General features: G+C 38.4%; 1 protein-coding gene and 1 pseudogene across 16 annotated transcripts in view; one reads left to right on the top strand and one right to left on the bottom strand.

Annotated features, from left to right (window-relative positions):
* LOC115414635 (clathrin coat assembly protein AP180) overlaps nt 1–13,756 on the top strand; it is a 37,791-nt gene extending 24,035 nt beyond the window's left edge. For 3 of the 16 annotated variants that reach the window (XM_030127854.1, XM_030127852.1, XM_030127865.1), the window contains 6 exons: nt 4,201–4,287; nt 7,097–7,183; nt 9,554–9,615; nt 10,611–10,694; nt 11,278–11,386; nt 12,886–13,756. In XM_030127854.1, coding sequence (XP_029983714.1) covers nt 4,201–4,287; nt 7,097–7,183; nt 9,554–9,615; nt 10,611–10,694; nt 11,278–11,361 — 404 coding nt within the window. In that variant the 3' untranslated portion in view covers nt 11,362–11,386; nt 12,886–13,756. Of the gene's footprint in view, nt 1–1,648; nt 1,910–2,163; nt 2,239–2,549; nt 2,634–4,200; nt 4,288–7,096; nt 7,184–9,553; nt 9,616–10,610; nt 10,695–11,277; nt 11,387–12,885 lie in introns of all 16 variants that reach the window. The other 13 variants (XM_030127853.1, XM_030127867.1, XM_030127868.1 and 10 more) reach the window with 12 other exon arrangements.
* A 380-nt stretch (nt 13,757–14,136) lies between these two features.
* LOC115414637 (serine protease 23-like) lies at nt 14,137–18,618 on the bottom strand (annotated as a pseudogene).
* Between the last annotated feature and the right edge of the window lie 412 nt (nt 18,619–19,030).

Genomic DNA, 19,030 nt, shown 5'->3' with positions numbered 1-19,030 from the left:
TATGTGTCCTCCTTCTTTCTCAATAACTGCCTTCACACACTTCCTGAAACTTGCGCAAGTGTTCCTCAAATATTCGGGTGACAACTTCTCCCATTCTTCTTTAATATTATCTTTAAGAAAGTCGACATTGCTGTGTGATGTTCTATTGGTAGCATGTTCTAAAACGCCCCAAATAGCATAATCCAGAGGGTTTAGATCTGGTCTAGAAGGCGGCCATAAACATGATTCCCAAAAACTGCTAAAGTTGGATTTGTTGCTGTTGTCAACAAGTGTTTTGGTGTTCTTGTGTAAGAGTTTAACTTCAAATCATATTTCACTGCATTTCTAACGGTCTTGTTGTCTACCTCAAGTTCAATTGCCATTTTTCTCATGGATTTGGTTGGATCCTTTAGGATTTTGGATTTGAGAGCTTTAATAAAAGCTTTGGTACGTTTTTTGTTGCTTCCTCCACTTCCAGACTTTCTTGTAATAGTTTTGCTCATAGTCATTCTCTTCTTTACATTATAAACAGTCTTTATGGACACTCCAACTATTTTTGAAATCTCCTTTGGTGTGACGAGTGCATTCAGCAAATCACACACTCTTTGACGTTTGCTTTCCTGATTACTCATACGGGTAAAAGTTTCTGAAAAGGTATGGATAACAGTGTTAGGTATGATTATGACATCAATATATGTTTGGTTTCAAAACGATTGACGTAGTGCCTGCTGAGAAAAAACAACTAAATGTTCATTGTAAATTTTGCTTCCCCACCCTGTACATATACATATATGTATTAAGCTCAACACTTGTCTAACATTAACTTAATTAACACTAGACATTTCCTTTCTCTCTTAATGTCCACTTTCAATCTTTGTGTATTGTTTGAGTCAGGATTCTGTGTCAGATTCATAAAGGCTGAATATCACAATGCGATTGCCACCTAAAGTTTTTTGTAATACCAGGAATTATGCTGGTCAGACATTTTGGTGGCCTCTCTGTGCAGGTGAATATGAAAAAACCTTCAAATATCAAACTAACACTGAAAGATACTTAGTGTTGAAAGCAGTAGACTTAAGAAAATCATGCAATAAATGTCATTTTTTTCATCACTATCACAAAAAGATGTTTAATAATTTGTTAGTGTAGGTGTGTATGTTTCTATGTGCTTTCATTATTTAGTGCATGTTGTAATCGGGTTTTCATCTCAAGGCTTTGTGTAGGTGAACAGATTCACCGTCCATTACTGATGCTGTCTGGGTAGTGCTATTGCTGTTACCATGGTGATTGAAGAAGCATCTTATCTTTGTTACTAGAAGATTTGGGCTTTTTGTGACTTGACAAGGTTGCCTGTAGCAGCTGGCGATTAATGTTGTTGTTTTTAAAAGCTGAATCTTTGGTTGGTTTGCTCCTGAGGTTTACAGTGAATATGTTCAATCATGTTGTTGCTTTTGTCGTAGATGTTGTTTTTGCGTTGGGCCCCTGTACGTTCTCTTCTCCTGTAAATCCCCTCAACCCTCATCACTCCTTCTTGTCAGATTCATAACATCAATATCACTGTCAGATTTCACCTTTCTCTCTATTTTCATCTAACATTACACCTTCCTCTCCATAACTCACATGTCTTCTTCTTCATCCCCATCCCACTTTTTTTTTTACCCCCCCCAAGACCCCTTCGCTCCCTCAGATGGTAACTCCAACGCAGCCTCTTCAGGTCTAGACCTTTTCGCCATGATGACAGTGGAGAATAACCCCCCGGGTAGCTCGCTGGATGTGTGTTTTAACTCTGTGGCGCCCCAGCTCTCCCCCTCCCCATCCCCTTCCCCTTCACCTCTCTTCAGCTGTGCATCCAGCACCATCACCACCACTGCAACCATTTCAGCTCCCGTAGCCCCCAGCTCCACCAACCCTTCGACCGACCTTTTCAGCGGTAAACATTACAGAGTGTGTGTGGCCTGTTTCTAACTTCCTGTTTCCTCAGTCTGACGCTGCTTGTCATCCTCTCCTCACATTTATTCGCCGGTTTCATGGCTAATGTGCACATATTAAATGTGTCTTTGTGGTGGCTGCTGCCTGTTTAATCTGCAACTTTTGCCCTTGACTTTTCAGATGTGAATATTATCACCATTTTCATGTGTGTTAACATTTTAATAACCCTGTTTCTTGATATGCATGTGTTTGTAGATCTCTTTGATTCTATACCAGACACAAGCTTTACCAAAGCAGATCCCGCTCCCAGTGTTGACTTGTTTACAGCAGGTACTCCATTGCACCTATTCTACTACTTCTAGTGCAGTGTTACTCTTCTGTCTTGCAGTGCCTGTTTTTTCAGCTTTGCTCTTTAATCAGAGAAAAAAAAAGGGAATTGAGATTGCTGTGACTGCTCCCTTATAGGTCAGCTAAAGCGGTTGAGCTGTCTGAAGTGTTTGCTGAACTTCTATTTCCTATTCCAGCATGTTCTGCGTGCACTGCTGTTGCGATTGGTATATATCTTCTATAATGAAACTAGTTATACGTACATGTGTGTGTCTGGGGTCTAAACATCATCTTCACCTCACCCTCCCCTGCAGACGTGTTCAGCTCCCCTGCCCCCATCCTCTCCTCAGCACCCCCAACAAAAATTGACACAGGAGCCATCATGAACCTGTTTGGTGGTGGGTAACATACACGACTACTGTGCTTACTGTGGCTGTAAAAATGAATGAAAACAAAAGGGAGAACATTAGTAGGCAATAATAATAATACCCTTAGCCAGTCATGATTACTAGGTTTGCCGTTGAATGTTTTGCTTTTCTTATTCATTACTTACTTAAGATGAGGCTCAGTCAGGTTAAAATCAGGGTTTGCTGCAAATTTAAGACCATGATTTATTCATTTTTGGATTCATTTCACATCCAACTGCTTGGTTTTGCTTGTTTCTGTAAATAAATAAATAAAGTACATCTATCTATCTATCTATCTATCTATCTATCTATCTATCTATCTATCTATCTATCTATCTATCTATCTATCTATCTATCTATCTATCTATCTATCTATCTATCTATCTATCTATCTATCTATCTATCTATCTATCTATCTATCTATCTATCTATCTATCTATCTATCTATCTATCGAGATGAAGGCCCAATCCCAATTCACCCCTTGGCCCTCCCCCTTACCCCTAACCCTTGGCACTAAGGGGTAGGGGAACATTCCCCTATGAAATGAGACAGACAATCCTTCCAGTCCTGCTACGTCATCAGTAGTCATGATGCCACAATAAACAGATGCTTCGTTTCTGAAAGAATTTACCATGCTGTCAGCAGCTGTAACCATCTCTGTTGCATGGGCTTTGAGCATCTTTTTATGGCTATCAACCACAAATTGCAGAAATGTGGTCTATAACACATTGAAACGGCATTAAACAGTCCATCAAATGATTTGCAAAGAAAATACGTACATTTGTGTGTTTCTTTCATCACACTGCTGTACTTTCTTGCTGTGCTTACCTCCATCTTGCCGATGATTCAAACAGAATTATGGGAGATTTCTCATACCCCGCCATTTATAGTGTGGTCCTGAAAACAGCCCTCCCTTTTTAGCCCTTCCCCTACGACTCATCAGGAATCGGGACACCCCTACCCCTTCACGTGAACACGCAAAATAGAGGGGTAGGGGTAAGGGGTGAATTGGGATTCGGCCGAAGTGTATTTAAGTGACATTTACCTGTCCAGAAGATATCATGTCCCTTAAACACTGGTAGGTTTTACTGTAAGTCAGAATCAGGAAACATTCTATATTTCAACAGTGAGACTGAACATTCAATAAGCTAACAATAGCATAATAATCCCAAAACACTAGTTTTTAAGGACCTGTGGAAACCTTGACAGTTGTGACATTAACTGCCTGTAATGATATTAGATCTGCATTTTAACTTTTTTTTCCACATTTTCCCTCTGGTCTAAATGTCTCAGTTTAAGATACTGTGCCACTACTACACAAATTAATGGAGTATGAACTGATGAATGAGTGTGTTTGTGTGTCTAATATTTCCTTGGCTACTTAAGTGTACATACAAATCTATGCGTTCCTTCCCTTCTAACTCCGAACACTGTGTTTGGTATTACCAGTGTGAACCTGAAGGCTGACTATTACCCCTTCTTTACCTTTATGCTGCGATGGAAATGGCTCACCCTGGCTTCATACAATGCGGTTGGTATGTTTATGGGTTGATCTGCCAGAGTCCACAGGAGGAGACGCCCCTGCTGCTGCTGCCACTGCCACCGCCGCTGCGCCTGCTGCCCCCGGTGCTGAGCTCATGTCAGGTAAAATCACATGCTAAAGTGTCAACCTGCATGGTTACTGTAGTGTGTACTGTGGAGGGTGTACTGACATGTTTCCATTTCACTGAAGTTCACTCTGGTGCTTTATGAGTAACTGCATGAAGGCTTTTTACTGGGGTACCACTGGGTACATTGCTACTTTATTGGTGTCTTTCATTACCTCGGCCATGGGGGTAATGTCATTGTCTGTGTCTGTCGGTTGGCTTTCTGTCAGTAGGACTACACTAAAGCTATTGCATAGCACATAAAGTCTGTCTAATCCAAGAAGAATGAGAAGAAACTAAAAAAACAGGGGCATTGTGGATTCTAAAAAATATAAAATGACTTAAGTTTTGTATTTTTTGTATTTTTTGTGGGATCTGTTCCAAAATTTTACAGCTCAGCCTTCTCTTTGCCCAATTTTCATGCAATCTAAGTCAGTAGTTTTTGCATAATCCTACTGAAAGACAAAGAAACCAGCAAAGCATTATAGTAATGAGGAGCCTCAGTGGACCGTCTAGTTTTAAAATGTTTATCTGTTGAGATGGTTGTTTTGTACGGAAGCCGAGAATGGCCATGGATTTGCATATTATTTTATGGTCGTTTTCAAAGATCGTTTTCTCATGATGACGAATTAATTTATTTTGTTATTTCGTAATAGAAAACCATATACAGAACTTCGATGCGAGCAGGACCACATCTTCCACTTCACAGTCTTCAAGAGCTGCTGCTGCCATGTGATGTACAGAGCAGAACACATATTCAACAACAACTTACAGTAACTTACAGCAAGTTACAGTAACTACGAAAAAATGAACTTTGTTATCTCGAGACAACGAATTGATTAATTTGTTATCTCGAGATAGCAAAGTTTGTTTTCTCGTAGTTACTGTAGCATACCTATTGGCGACTGTCTAACAAAGTTTATGTTGCTGAGCGGATGAGAAGGGGAAATTGCCTGACATGCCTCAGTCCAAAGAGCAATTCAAGGTTTAAACAAGATTCCTTTATTTCGTATCAACAAAATCTTCTGCGATTTAGTTCATTAGCCTTGAGGTAATCCATAAGAGCAAAATATACTTAAAAGGATAAAGCAAGAAGTGGTCAGCCAAAAGTAAACATCCCCCCATCACCCACTCGCCACCAAACCCCCACCTAGAGTGAACAGGTGATATAGATCACCAATCGCTAGCGTCACCAACACCATGTGATCCAATTAAAGTGCATCATTGCACAGCTGCTATATGACTGAGCCTACATCTGTCTCCTATATTACCGGTAAGTTGTTGTTGAATGTGTGTTCTGCTCTGTACACTCTTGACGGCTGTGATGTGGAAGATGTGGTACCTGCTTGCATCTGAGTTCTGTACATGGTTCTCTATTACAAAATAACAAAATAAATTAATTTGTTATCACAAGAAAACGATCTTTGTTATCTTGAGATAATGAATTAATTAATTCATTATCATGAGATAACGACCATAAAATAATATATAAATCCACGGCTGTTCTCGGCTTCCGTAGTTTTGTGCCGTTTGACTTAATGGTCTTTGTCAGTAATAGTTAATTCACAGTAAAGTGAGGTTTTATACACTATATGTTCTTTTAGGTTTGTGTTGTGGGTCCGGTGTCAAATTTACGTCAGCTGCATCTATGGATTTTCTGTCCATATATGGTCACCTTTAAATCATCATTATCATCACTAGCTCAACTCATTTGCATGGCTTTTGTTCTTTGCATGTGCGGAATTCCTCTAATATTTCCCAGCTACCCTGACTCAACTGGTTTCATTTCATTTTGTTTCCATGGCAATATGGGGACAGCTCACCATTGTTCTTCACGTTATGTAACTGATGATCTCTAATACTACTGCTTTAAGGCCTTAACCCTTCTTTTCCTTTCTCTCCATCATTCACACACTGAACTCCAATGGTTTCATCGTCGCCCGCTCCTTTAAAACCTCATTGCACTTTTTTTCTTTCTCTGGCATCTGTGCTTCTTTTCCTCTCTTCTCTCTCCTCCTCACTGTCTCTCTCCATCTGGCTCTTGGGCTGGCTCATTGCTTGCTTCCTGCCATTTGATTGGGTGAGTTTCCTTGCTCTTTAACACGCTAATTTCCCACAGTGCATTGCTGCATTGCAGTGGTGCACACTCAGCTGCACTGTCCCTTTCCACCAGATGCCTGATTGTTGCGGAGCATGTGTGAAGTAGCGGTTATATTTAGTGCTTCTTTATAAATTAACCCAAATAGATGCTGTACTTGATTTTGGCTTCATCATAATTTGTGTAGAAATCGCACGCAATCACAACATTTGCAAATTAGTTAAATGAACCCAAGAATTACTCCCAACTCTGTTTGCACACTGCAAATGTGAGTTTATGTCCCTTTCTTAAAAATATGTATTATCTTTATGAATACATTTTGCTCACATACCTTTTTGTGAACATATTTGAAATCATTTAACCTGACAGGTTCTTTCTTTGAGGTTCCGGATACAGCTTTGTTGAAAACGATTATTTATTTATTTATTTTACAAAACCATTTTTCCCATCCTAAACACATTAAAACTGGCCATATTTCTCATTCTAAAGACATTACCTTTATGATATTAACTTAGTCTTCAGCTCACATTCCTCTATAGCTCTCCTCTCTCTGTTGTCATGGAGACATCTATCGGTTGTCATGGTAATCTCCTGTAGTAAGAGAGCCTGTTACTGAGTTATAGTAGAGTGTGAGGATTGCTTGCATTGAGGAATGATAAATATCCCGTTGTCCCCTCCCCTTGCTCCTCCTTGCTCTTCCCTCCTGTAGTATTTGATGGATTAGGAGATGTAATGAAGCCCACTGTGACGCCTCAGGCAGGTGATGTTGACACCTCAATGGCGAACATGGCAAGTAGTAAGTAGATGTTCAGATTAACTGGAGCATTGTTTTAGATGTGCAAATGAATACTGACATTTTGGGAAATGCAATAAGCTTAGTTTAGTATAAAGACTGAGCATTAAGATTAATAGCCCATAAATGAACTTTGTCATCTTGACTTTTTTTTTTAGGTGTTTTTCTCATATTTGTGTCCCATGTGAAATTTGTGTTGTTTTATGCCGGGAGATGGACTTCCATTGACATTAGCTGGCTGCATTTCTAAACAAACAGTAGCTAGTGTTGCACAATGTTACAGCAGTTAAGGAACAGTAGGGAGGTCCTGAAGAACTCAAGAGTGGGTATGATACAATCTGACCTGAAACCGCCACATTAGAAATCAGTATTATGGAGTATCGTGGCTCTTCTTTGTGGCATCTTCCCGCACAAAACAGATTCCTATACAAACTTCACATAAGCACATGAGCAGTCTTCCATAGTTCACCTTTAAAACACATCATATTTATTACTGTATCTCATTATAACTCATTATTTATGGGAAAAAGTCAAATATGAATCATAGTTTTTAAGTAACTCCTATGTGAAATCTATGTAATCCTAATGGGTGGTGATATTATAGTCGTGGAAAAGAATTATTAGACCACCCTTGTTTTCTTCAATTTCTTGTTCATTTTAATGCCTGATACAACTAAATGTACATCTGTTTGGACAAATATAATGATAACAACAAAAATCGCTCGTAAGAGTTTAATTTCAGAGCTGATATCTAGCCATTTTCCATGTTTTCTTGATAGTAACCAAAATCACTTCAGTTCTTACATCAGTAGCTATGGCATTGTACTGACAAAAACAGACCTTTTAGGCATTTCATGTTTTTTTTTCTGTCCGTTTTAGTCACATGATACACACAGGCATTAGTACTTGATTGCATAACCATTATTTTGATGACTTTGATGGTTCTAATATTTTTTTCCACGACTGAAAAAACAATTAAAATACATAAATATAAAATATTGTGAGTTTGCAGTGAGGAAAACAGCAGTCAGCCAAATACGGTCTGTGCAAAAAAGCTAGGCAAATGTATATATACATTACATTACATTTATGCATTTGGCAAACACTTTTTTTGAAAGTGACTTACAGGGGAAAAACCAAAATAAAAGAATAAAATACAAGAATAGATTAAAGACATAAAACAGCTGTACAATTAAAAACAGTGTTGTACAGAAGAACAAAAAAGCAAAATGATAGACTAAAATACAAGAATAGATTAAAAAGACACAAAAACAGCAGTATATACTGTACATATACATATACATGTACAAATACATATACATATACATATACATATACATATACATATACATATACTCCTGAAACCCAGGAAAGTAAATGTTTTGACTTTTTTACATTAAATAATTATTTTGATTGGAAAAAACATAATGCAACAGTTTTTCAGATACAATTTTTATTTTTAGTAGATTTTTTTATGGAATGTTCTTTGCAGTGGACAGGATTTTTTTTTCCTAAGTAAAGCTGTGAAACTCTTGTCCACTACAGAGGACAAAAATGCATTACTGGGTCTCAGGAGGATATACATATGCATATACAGGGGTTGGACAAAATAATGGAAACACCTTCACCTCAAGATGATAATGCCTCAATCCATACAGCTAGAATTGTTAAAGAATGGCATGAGGAACATTCTAATGAAGTTGAGCATCTCGTATGGCCGGCACAGTCCCCAGACCTCAACATTATTGAGCATTTATGGTCAGTTTTAGAGATTCAAGTAAGACGTCGATTTCCACTGCCATCGTCTCTAAAAGAGTTGGAGGGTATTCTAACTGAAGAATGGCTTAAAATTCCTTTGGAAACAATTCACAAGTTGTATGAATCAATACCTCGGAGAATTGAGGCTGTAATTGCCGCAAAAGGCGGACCTACACCATATCAAATTATATTTTGTTGATTTTTTAAGGTGTTTCCATTATTTTGTCCAACCCCTGTACATATACATATACATATACATATACATATACATATACATATACATATACATATACATATACAGTAGTCTACCCTCTGGTCACGTATAAAGCAGGATACAATGTTATTTAATAGTTTTACTGGTGTTAGTAACTTCAAAGGAAAAGTTCAATTAATTCTAGGTAAAGATACAAACTTTAACTTCATATTTTGTGCACAGACAAAATGATGGCTCCAAAGCTATGAAAGAAAGTAAAGATTTCCCAAGATGTCAAGCTGTTGCTTCAATGCACCCTCACAACCTGCTTGTTTTTATCCCATATTTGGTCTGTTACAGTCTTTTAGTGGAGGCAGTGATTTTGCAGCTTCCTCTCTTCTCTCTCTCTCTTTGTCCCTCAGATCTCACAATGGGAACTCCAGCGGCCCCTCAGGTAGCTCCCCCCAGTTGGGGTGCCCCCATGGTAAATGTTGTCTGTGTCTTATAGCATGGAGTGAATCCGCATGGCAGCGACAGAGAGATTAGCACCCATCCCTTCATCTGGCTCTCCAGGTTCCTCACACATGAAACACTGGAAGGCGTGGTAGTATATCGAGAAAACAAAACACCCAGTAGAAGCCAGATGTAGCGAACTACTCCTGCTGTTGATGGATTTAAATAATCAAACACTCACTAGTTACAGGCAACATCATCATTGAGTGAAGTTTAGAAGATTTTTTGACGAATTATTTCTGAAACGTCAACTGGAGAGTGATGAAGTGGCAAATGATAGTGCCAAATTGAGAAAATTTGCTTGGAAATGGCTTTTTCTCTTCAGCTTAAACTTTCTTTGAAACCTCTGGGAAAGATTTTTAAAATATTGGCTTTTCTTGTTGTCATTCGGCAACAAATATTTGTATTTTTATACAAAGGAAATGCTTCACTTCCAACTTTCTTTCTTGCAACATGCCTATTGTCTGCTTTTTAAATCCCTTTGCATGAATAAATCAATTCTATAGTTTCATAGGTAAAATGAGGGGTTTTGTTGTGCCATGTTGGTTATTCATTTGTGGTGTGAAAGCTGATATTACCCAGAAAAACTCTGTGTTTGTCTGTATACCTTTTTTTTGCGTGTTGCCATATTTATGTCATTTTTTTTTTACATTTGTGCATGTGTGCGTTGTGTTGCATAGTACGTCTTTGTCTGTGTTACATGTAGTGTAGTAACATCCCAACTCCTCCTTCTCCCACGCCTCCCTCCCCTCCACACCTTTAGACCGTACCCATGGGTGTCCCTCCTTTTATGGGGACTCACCCCTGCTTCAGTATGGTAAGACCACCAGTCCAGCCCACTAATGACCCTGAACCTCTGTGGACATTAATGGACACGGATGGACAATGATCCCTTTAGGCGGCCCACAAACCCTTCAGACAGTCGATTTGTGTCTCATTGTCTGTTTTTACTTGTGTCTGTGTAAGGCCGGAGCACCAGGCGCTCCCATGATGCCCATGGTTAGGCCAGGCTTCCCTGCTGCCGGAGCAGGCCCAGCCCCTGGAGCACCGGTAACACACTCATTTTTAACCCATAAAGACCCAGGGTTACTTTTGTGGCAGCTCCCAAATTAATTTTTCTCTATTTTTAACCATTCTTGAGTGATTTATCACCATTTATTCTAATATTATGCTCTGTATTTTACATTTTTAAGTGAAAATCTGGTCTTTTCCTATATTTAATTTACTGATAATGTAGATGTTTATTAACTGAAGAAAAAGCAAAATTTTTCTGCAAAATCTATCATTAATTGAGCATAAAATACGTGTCTCCAACCACTGTCATTTACCAAACTCCATTGGTTTTACTGCTGAATCAATGTTGTAGAAGATGACAGTGTTTCCACGTTCACAACAGAGCCTCTGAACATCCAAAGTGGTCATATCTGATGACCATTAAAAGATGCCAAAATGCATTTTACACAAATTATTTACATGTATTGATACAATTAGTAGATCAGCAGCGATTAAACATTTTATATCAGTGAATGATTTTGGTCGCTGGTGAGAGTTTGGGTCTTTAAGGGTTAAGCTACAACACATACATAAAAATGCTTTCAGATAGTTCCAGTCCTGAAAGAAAATGTGTTTGCAGATGTCTGGTGCCGCCCAGAGCCCCAGAAAGCCCCCACCACCCAGGAATGCTCTGGATGATCTCAACATTAAGGATTTTATGTAGATGGACAGACCTGTAAACTCTTAAGGTACGTTTGATCACACTTTGCAGTTTGTAAAGTATGTTCAGATGAGTTTTATTATAAATCTGCTGCGCTTGATAGTTCTTTTTTTTTTGCATGACAAAGCATAAATTCCGTACCGACCTCACCTGACAGCATATTATAATTCAGCTGGTCTGAGAGGACATGAGACCTCTGCATCTGCTCTGCGTGTGTTTTCAGGCCGCAGAAAATCTACCCCATGAGGCAGGTTTTGTCTAATCACAGGTTCAGACAGGTACAGGGGTCAAATATGTGGTTGTCTGATGTACAAATCGCTGATCAGATTCTGTCAGATGTGACCTAGATGTGAATTTACTGCTCTGTTCCATGTCTCAAGATGACAGTTGGGAGAAGTGGTTTTATTTTTTTTTTTTATAAACACCATAGAATGATGTCAGCTCATCTATATTTATATTTAGCCTTTTGGTTTGGATCGAGGAAAGAAAGCTGGAGATGGAAGATTATAAGATTATTCTTCTTTAATTCACAATGTGGTCATTTTTGCTGACATGTAAAAGCAGCTTTTCTTTTTCTGTCTTTCTTTTACCTTATGAATGAAATGAAATAAATAAACTAAACTAAACTAATCTGGCATTGTAACACAGTGTTATTTGCATTGGTCTCTTGACTATGTGCAGTTACATCTGGAATAATTGTGCAATAACTTTTTACTTTATTCTCTAATTTTATGTTTATTTATTTATCCACTACACTTCCTCACCAGTATTTTAGAACATATTTTATCTCAGGCGTTTCTTTTTAACTATATGTGTTTTTAGTGTTGACCCTGCATTGTCATTTCATTTTGCAGTGCATCTTTGATGTAATCTTCCTGACAATAAAGTGATCTGATAGGAGGAAGATGCAAGCTATAACAAAAAAAATAATGAAAAATTAAGTTTTTATTTTCATTATGACAAAGCAGAAGGCACGGTGCTTAAACCTCTGCATCGATACTGCTGTTATTTCCAACATGCAGGCTCATTCTCCCTTTATGTGGCCTATGTGCAGATGTAGAATGAAGTAGAGTCAGTAGCTTAAAATGAACATGACTGAAACACTGAAACATGATTAGGAGGATGATGGATGATCAAACCATCAAAGAAAATTAAGTAGCGTGGAGGTAGTGGCATAAAACACCAAACATCAATGTGAAAGATTATGCATGTCAACATGCATGAAAGACTGATTAAACTCTCCTGAAGTGAAAGGATTAGTATTGAGTTGTTTAAAAGGGCTGCATCATTCGAAGTCGGAAAATACTCAGATAAATTCTCTCAATGACAAAAATGTATATGGAATTAAGAAGAAATAGTCATGTACTTCCAGGATGAGTCTGTTCACTTTTCTCAAAAACATATCTTGAATTGTAAAATTAGTGCTGTTTTCTTTTTTCTGATGTCTTAGTCTGTCTAGGTCCTGTTATATTTGACCTCTTCCTGTTGAGACGAATGGTTTTAATCATTTTCTCCACTCTTCTCCAGGTCTGTCATTGTGTCTGGAACTCTGGTGATGTGGATGTCTGCACTCCCCCACTGCCTCCCCTCAGTCATACCCCAGCTCCTTCAGCCAATCAGCCATCAACTCTACTAACTTTGCCCTCTGACCTTCTACCAGCCCCTAAAAGAACCCCTGCCCTTCCTATCTAATGTTGTAGCACAACTGTGAATGTGAACCCTAGATACAGAAAACGAAATTCAGTTTATGTGTGTGTGGGTGTGTGTGTAATTCAGTGTTAACCTTTACTTAATATACTATTGAAAAATGAACAAAAAAAATCAAATAAATGTGTATTTAGATTCATTCTGAATTTCCGCGTATCAGCTGACTTGGAATGGTGCATACTGTGTTGGTTTCTTTGCGCATCTCCCAGACGAGGACTGTGTTGTTAAATGTGGACTGTGTTCGGTGTGCGTAACCTCACCTGCCAACCCCCTCCCACTCTTCTACTCCTGTTGTCCAAACTTATATTGAGCTATGTGTTTATGTCATTAAAAACTTGGTTGTTCCTCTCTCTCTGCTTGGCCATCCATCCATCCATCCTTCCACCTGTCTACTTTCTGGAGAACAACATCTGATCAAAACGTATCTGGAAACAACTTGCACTGCAAATCTGGACGTATCATTGAACACACCAAAAGGTGTTCAGTTCAGTTTTTGTTTTTATTTCATCGTTTTTTAGGGGTTTTGTGTGAAACATGCAAAAATTTGTGAACTGTGTTCAAATTGACATATGCATTTTAGACTATTTTGATGATAGATTATACATATTTTCTTTAATCTTTATTTTGAAATGGAAAAAAAATGTATCATATATTTTTAGTTATGTCAACAAATTATATGGTTGAAAAAAAAGGCAAGTAGATCCAAAAACTTCCCCCATTCCTTGTAGATATTTCTCGATCTGTAATCAGAGGCAGTATTGAAAGGTAACATTGCCTGGAGTGTTTACTGTTGCGCTCTCTGCTGGTGTGAAGTGGTACTGCATCATATCGTGCAACACAGACTAATCTGGGATGCATTTGAAGTCTCTCAAAGAGCTCATTTTTTTTGTCTCAGTGTCCGCACTAAATGACATTCGACGTTGTGTGGCGCTCAAGAGGCAAGGAAGCTTTTGTGTATGTGGTTGGAATCTGGCCTCAGTCCTCTTTGGGTCGTTTGTGACCCAGCTGCAGTCGTGCACTGTCACTGGAAGTCACAGGGACTCTCACTGTAAAGCACTCAAGTACGCTGGATGTTCTGTGTGTTGTTTATTTCCAAAGTGACTGTATCTTAATCCATTGTGGCATTACAAAGTGTTGAAAGAAAATAAAGATGACTATGACTCATAAAAACAAAAAGAATGTGGATAAATAATGTTTGCTCAGTATTCATATGAAGGCTATGTTGTTTCCGGTTTTATTTGGGGCCATTATGGATGGTGTCGTCCTCCCTCCCTCACCCCACCTGCATGTGAGTCCAAATGAGATGCAATAAAATACAAATACACTGATCCAAACAACCCTCACGGCTCATCACTTATCTCTGTTCTGGTTTTGTCAAGACTGTTTTTTTTTTTTAATTCAATATTTTCATTTGCAGTTATTTGTTTTGAGGGGGAAAAAAAAGTGGGTTGAACATTCCATGAAGCTTCTAAGAGGCAAAATGCATTGTTAAACAAAAATATATATATATATATCCTGAAACCTTTACAACCCTTAAAATATCTTAACAAAATACATATTGTATACATGCTGTGAAAGCCCAGTATTCATTTTAATACAAAGTGTAATGAGGACTAACATCCCCAGTTCTGCTTAAATGCTTCCATACAAAGTAAGAAAAGCAATGCAGATTTTTTTTTTTTTTTTTTTTTTTTTTTTTTTTTTTTTTTTGTCTTGAGACACATACAGTTTTAGAATGACATAAATTAGGTGTTTTAGAGAAATCATATTACTCCACTGTCATTCATTTCTCTCAAAAAGAAAAAAAAACACACTCAACTGAAGCAACTCATGTCAAATTTGTTATGTTTTCCTGTTTGTAAATTATTCACATGGATTTCTGGAAAAGTGTGTTTCAACATGTGATCTCAAAGTCATTAAATGTCTGAATGGGTCGTGAATATGCACAACATTGAAATAAATGAGACAACCTTAGATCAACTCGTTCTGATCTTGACGTCTTCCGAGTGTCTTTAGACCCGTGTTTGTGTAGTTCAGATCTCTTTACAAAGACTTGGATCTCCGTGGATCCAGTGGCAGATCTGGACATATTTTGTAGATGTGATCCAAACAACCCTCACGGCTCATCACTTATCTCTGTTCTGGTTTTGTCAAGACTGTTTTTTTTTTTTTTATTCAATATTTTCATTTGCAGTTATTTGTTTTGAGGGGGAAAAAATGGGTTGAATATTCCTTGAAGCTTCTAAGAGGCAAAATGCATCGTTAAACAAAAAAATATATATTCTGAAACTTTTACAACCCTTAAAATATCTTAACAAAATACATATTGTATACATGCTGTGAAAGCCCAGTATTCATTTTAATACAAAGTGTAATGAGGACTAACATCCCCAGTTCTGCTTAAATGCTTCCATACAAAGCAAGAAAAGCAACACAGATTTAGAATGACATAAATTAGATGTTTTAGAGAAATCGCAAGACTCCACTGTCATTCCTTTCTCTCAAAAAAAAAAACCAAAAACACTCAACTGAAGCAACTCATGTCAAATTTGTTACGTTTTCCTGTTTGTAAATGATTCACATGGATTTCTGGAAAAGTGTGTTTCAACATGTGATCTCAAAGTCTTTAAATGTCTGAATGGATCATGAATATGCACAACACTGACATAAATGAGACAACCTTAGATCAACTCGTTCTGATCTTGACGTCTTCAAAGTGTCTGCAGATCATTTCCCTCTGCAGACTCGTGTTTATGTAGTTCAGATCTCTTTACAAAGACTTGGATCTCCGTGGATCCAGTGGCAGATCTGGGCATATTTCGTAGGTGTGATCCTCACTGCCACATTAAAGTCTGTCTGGTCTCCATCCTCCATCCACTGATGACCTGTAAACACCCCAATCACCCTCCTCTGCCACTTCCCTTTCTTGCCTGCATCTCCGTCTTGCTGCCTCAGACGGATGTACACACCCGCACCTGTCGCGCCCGCTTGTGCGTCACAGTGCTGATACATCAGATCATTGGATTCCTTTGACACTGAACAGAAGCGGTAGACCACCTTCCCGTCTCCACGCCCATCCAGCAGGCTTTTATCAGCGTCATAACCTGAGAAGTGGATCCGTGCCAGAGGAGTGCTGGAGGGCGCTACCCCCAGCTCCATGTACCTTTGCATGAGGGGGCGTTTTAGCTCCAAAAGGGCATAATTGTAATCAGGGGAGACAGATTTAGCTGAGCTCTGAGGCAGGATCCATCCTTGAGGGATTCGGGTTTGTTTGACCCGTGCCCAACGAAATACCGGTTGTTTTCTGGGTTCAGCACTGCGCCTTATTCGATTGGCCTTTTTCTTTTTGTCTCCATCTCCTCCTCTTTCTGACTCAACCACATCTTTTCTCCCCCTTCGCCTCCTGCCTCTTCCTCCCTTTCTCCTCACTACATTCCCATCTATACTATTCTGCTCCTCACCTTCCTCCATTACTACCTGACCATCTCCTTTTCCTCCAGCTGGCCTCTCCTCCCACCCCGTCCTCTCCCTCCTCTCTTCCTACCTCCTCCCCTTCTTTTAGTCTTGATCTGCAACACCCCAACCTTAAGCTTCCTGCTACCCTCTAGGTAATCCTTACCATCATGGATGCAGTGGGCTGCTGTTAGCACATGTTTTGGGGACACCAAGACCCCAGAGCAGCCTGTTGAGAGGCGAACCGCACTGGAGAAAGGGTAGTTGGTACTGAACTGTGAATCTGAGATAACAAAGCGTCCATCTGCTCCATAAACTTGACGTTTCCTGCGGGTGTTTTTTGGTGCATTTGCTGCCACACCTGCAGATTTGTTCAAACCTTGCAGAGTAATATCAGTGTGTGTGCGTGTACCATTTTCATACATGGTCTCATATCCAAGAATCCGCTCTTGTTCAGATCGGTCCATAGGTGGTAGTGTGCTTTGACACTCTATCCCACAGAACCTCTTTGACCCTGGTCCCTCTTCATCCTCCTCCTGGTCTCTGAACATAGGAGTGTTCAAAAGCTGTGTGTGTGCATCCAACAGCACTGGGAGACTCTGCTTTGTCCACACATACTCCATGTTGTTTTCATCTTTACCCAAAACTCCAGAGACAGTCAGGGCAGCTGCACAAAGCAGCAGACACAGCGTGTGACTGAGGTCCATCGCCCTGAAAACAGAACAGATAATGAAATGATTATGTGTTGGAAATAAACTGGGTGTGCACTAGTAAAACCTTCTCTTACACAAGTTCACTGTGTGTACACATGAAGTGACGATGTTTGTACTTAAAGCACAGTGTATACCACTCTACACTGCACAGGTGGGGTCAAACTACAGATGGGCAGTAGTTTATTTATAATGACACCTGAGTGAAATGTCCCATGACAAAATTCATTTACTGACTGAAAATTAAATCCCCTTGGGCCTGTCACCTGGTACAAGAGTCTTTTAAACCATTTTCTTTTTCATTATTGTTCTTTGTATCAATAAATAAAAGCATGAAAGCATCCCATAAACTTCAATTCAACAAACAAAGCTTAATTAAACATAAGGCACATCATTTACTGATTAAATTTCAAATAATTTTTAGCAGATGAATAATAATGACCATAATAATGCAGATGTTTATTTTTCTTATCTTAAAACACTGATTACAATTTTGATTTTAATTTTAGATTATATAATACTTTTTATGCTAGATTGGAGTTTCTCAGTTTAATGATACTTTGATGACAAAAACAAGTATTTTTTGGTGTAAATAATAAAAAAAAACCTAAAATAATACAAGCAAGAGTAACTAAATTTTAACCAGTACTTAAGTGAAGGCATAAACATATAACCACTTGTTGAATCTAAATGTAAATATAAAACTTTAATTGATTGATTGATTGATTGATTGATTGATGTCTATCAGCCTAAAAAAGACGCTATATCCAAGCATACATTGATATCACTCTTGTGTTTACAGTATATTATATGACCAAAAGGGGGCGCACAAGCTCAATTTCTAAACAACAAACTACTGATAGTCACAATTTGTTTTAAATGGACATTAAAATGTGTGCACTTGAATTAAAAGTAGAAGATACGGATATTATTACAAGAAAAAAAGAGTTTAATTCAACTTATCTTTACTGACACACAGATAAACCCTGATATTTAGCTATTGATCCGATATTCATCTATTAACCTCTCGTTTGGTTTTAGAAAATGAGAGTCGGTTTGCAAAATAAGATCATTTAAAGATATAGCAGTATTTATAAGCACAATGCAAGGAAATAACGGATCAAATAAGCGATATTGTTTAGATTAAAGTGATAGAAAATAAGTGAAAAGTGGAAAAATAGTTAAGTCTTAGAAGTATGTCCTACCTGAAAATATATAAATGTCACCCCAATGACTTCTAGTGAGTGTTCTCCTTCTCATTAATAAAAAAGCCACTCGATCCAAAAGGCTTCCAGCAGAATGGTTTCCATCATTTCCTGCGCTCAAAAAAACTGGAGCGCAAGGCTGAGCGCAAGATCCTGATAGAAACCTACATCCCACTGATGCAGGAAAAAAAAAAAAAAAAAAAGTGTCGATCAAAAAAGCAGAAGGGGGAGCCAGCTGGGTGCACTCATGAATGAAGTGTTTCACCATGCCATGACATTACAGTTGAGTTCACAAGTGGAGCCATGTGGAGAGAAATGTTGGTATTTTTCTCAAATATTTTTATTACGCACGGAATACGCGCAGAACAGTGATGCATTCAAGTGAAAATAAATGTATTTAGATGTAAAGCTATTTACAGAGAGATCTGCTGGGAAAATGTTGCCTTTGAGTTCGTGTTTATTCGGCGTTTTTGCGGTGAAAAATGCAAGTTTAGATTTATGTCAGGTGACGTTTGAAGTATGTCCAGATACACTCGCAAAAACCCAACATCTCACAGATCTGAGGAACTTATATTTTAACCCTGGTTGGTTTGTTTT

The sequence above is a fragment of the Sphaeramia orbicularis genome, chromosome 24 (assembly GCF_902148855.1).
Source record: "Sphaeramia orbicularis chromosome 24, fSphaOr1.1, whole genome shotgun sequence".
NCBI classification, from domain to species: Eukaryota; Metazoa; Chordata; class Actinopteri; order Kurtiformes; family Apogonidae; genus Sphaeramia; species Sphaeramia orbicularis.
This window is presented reverse-complemented; position numbering and strand designations above follow the sequence as displayed.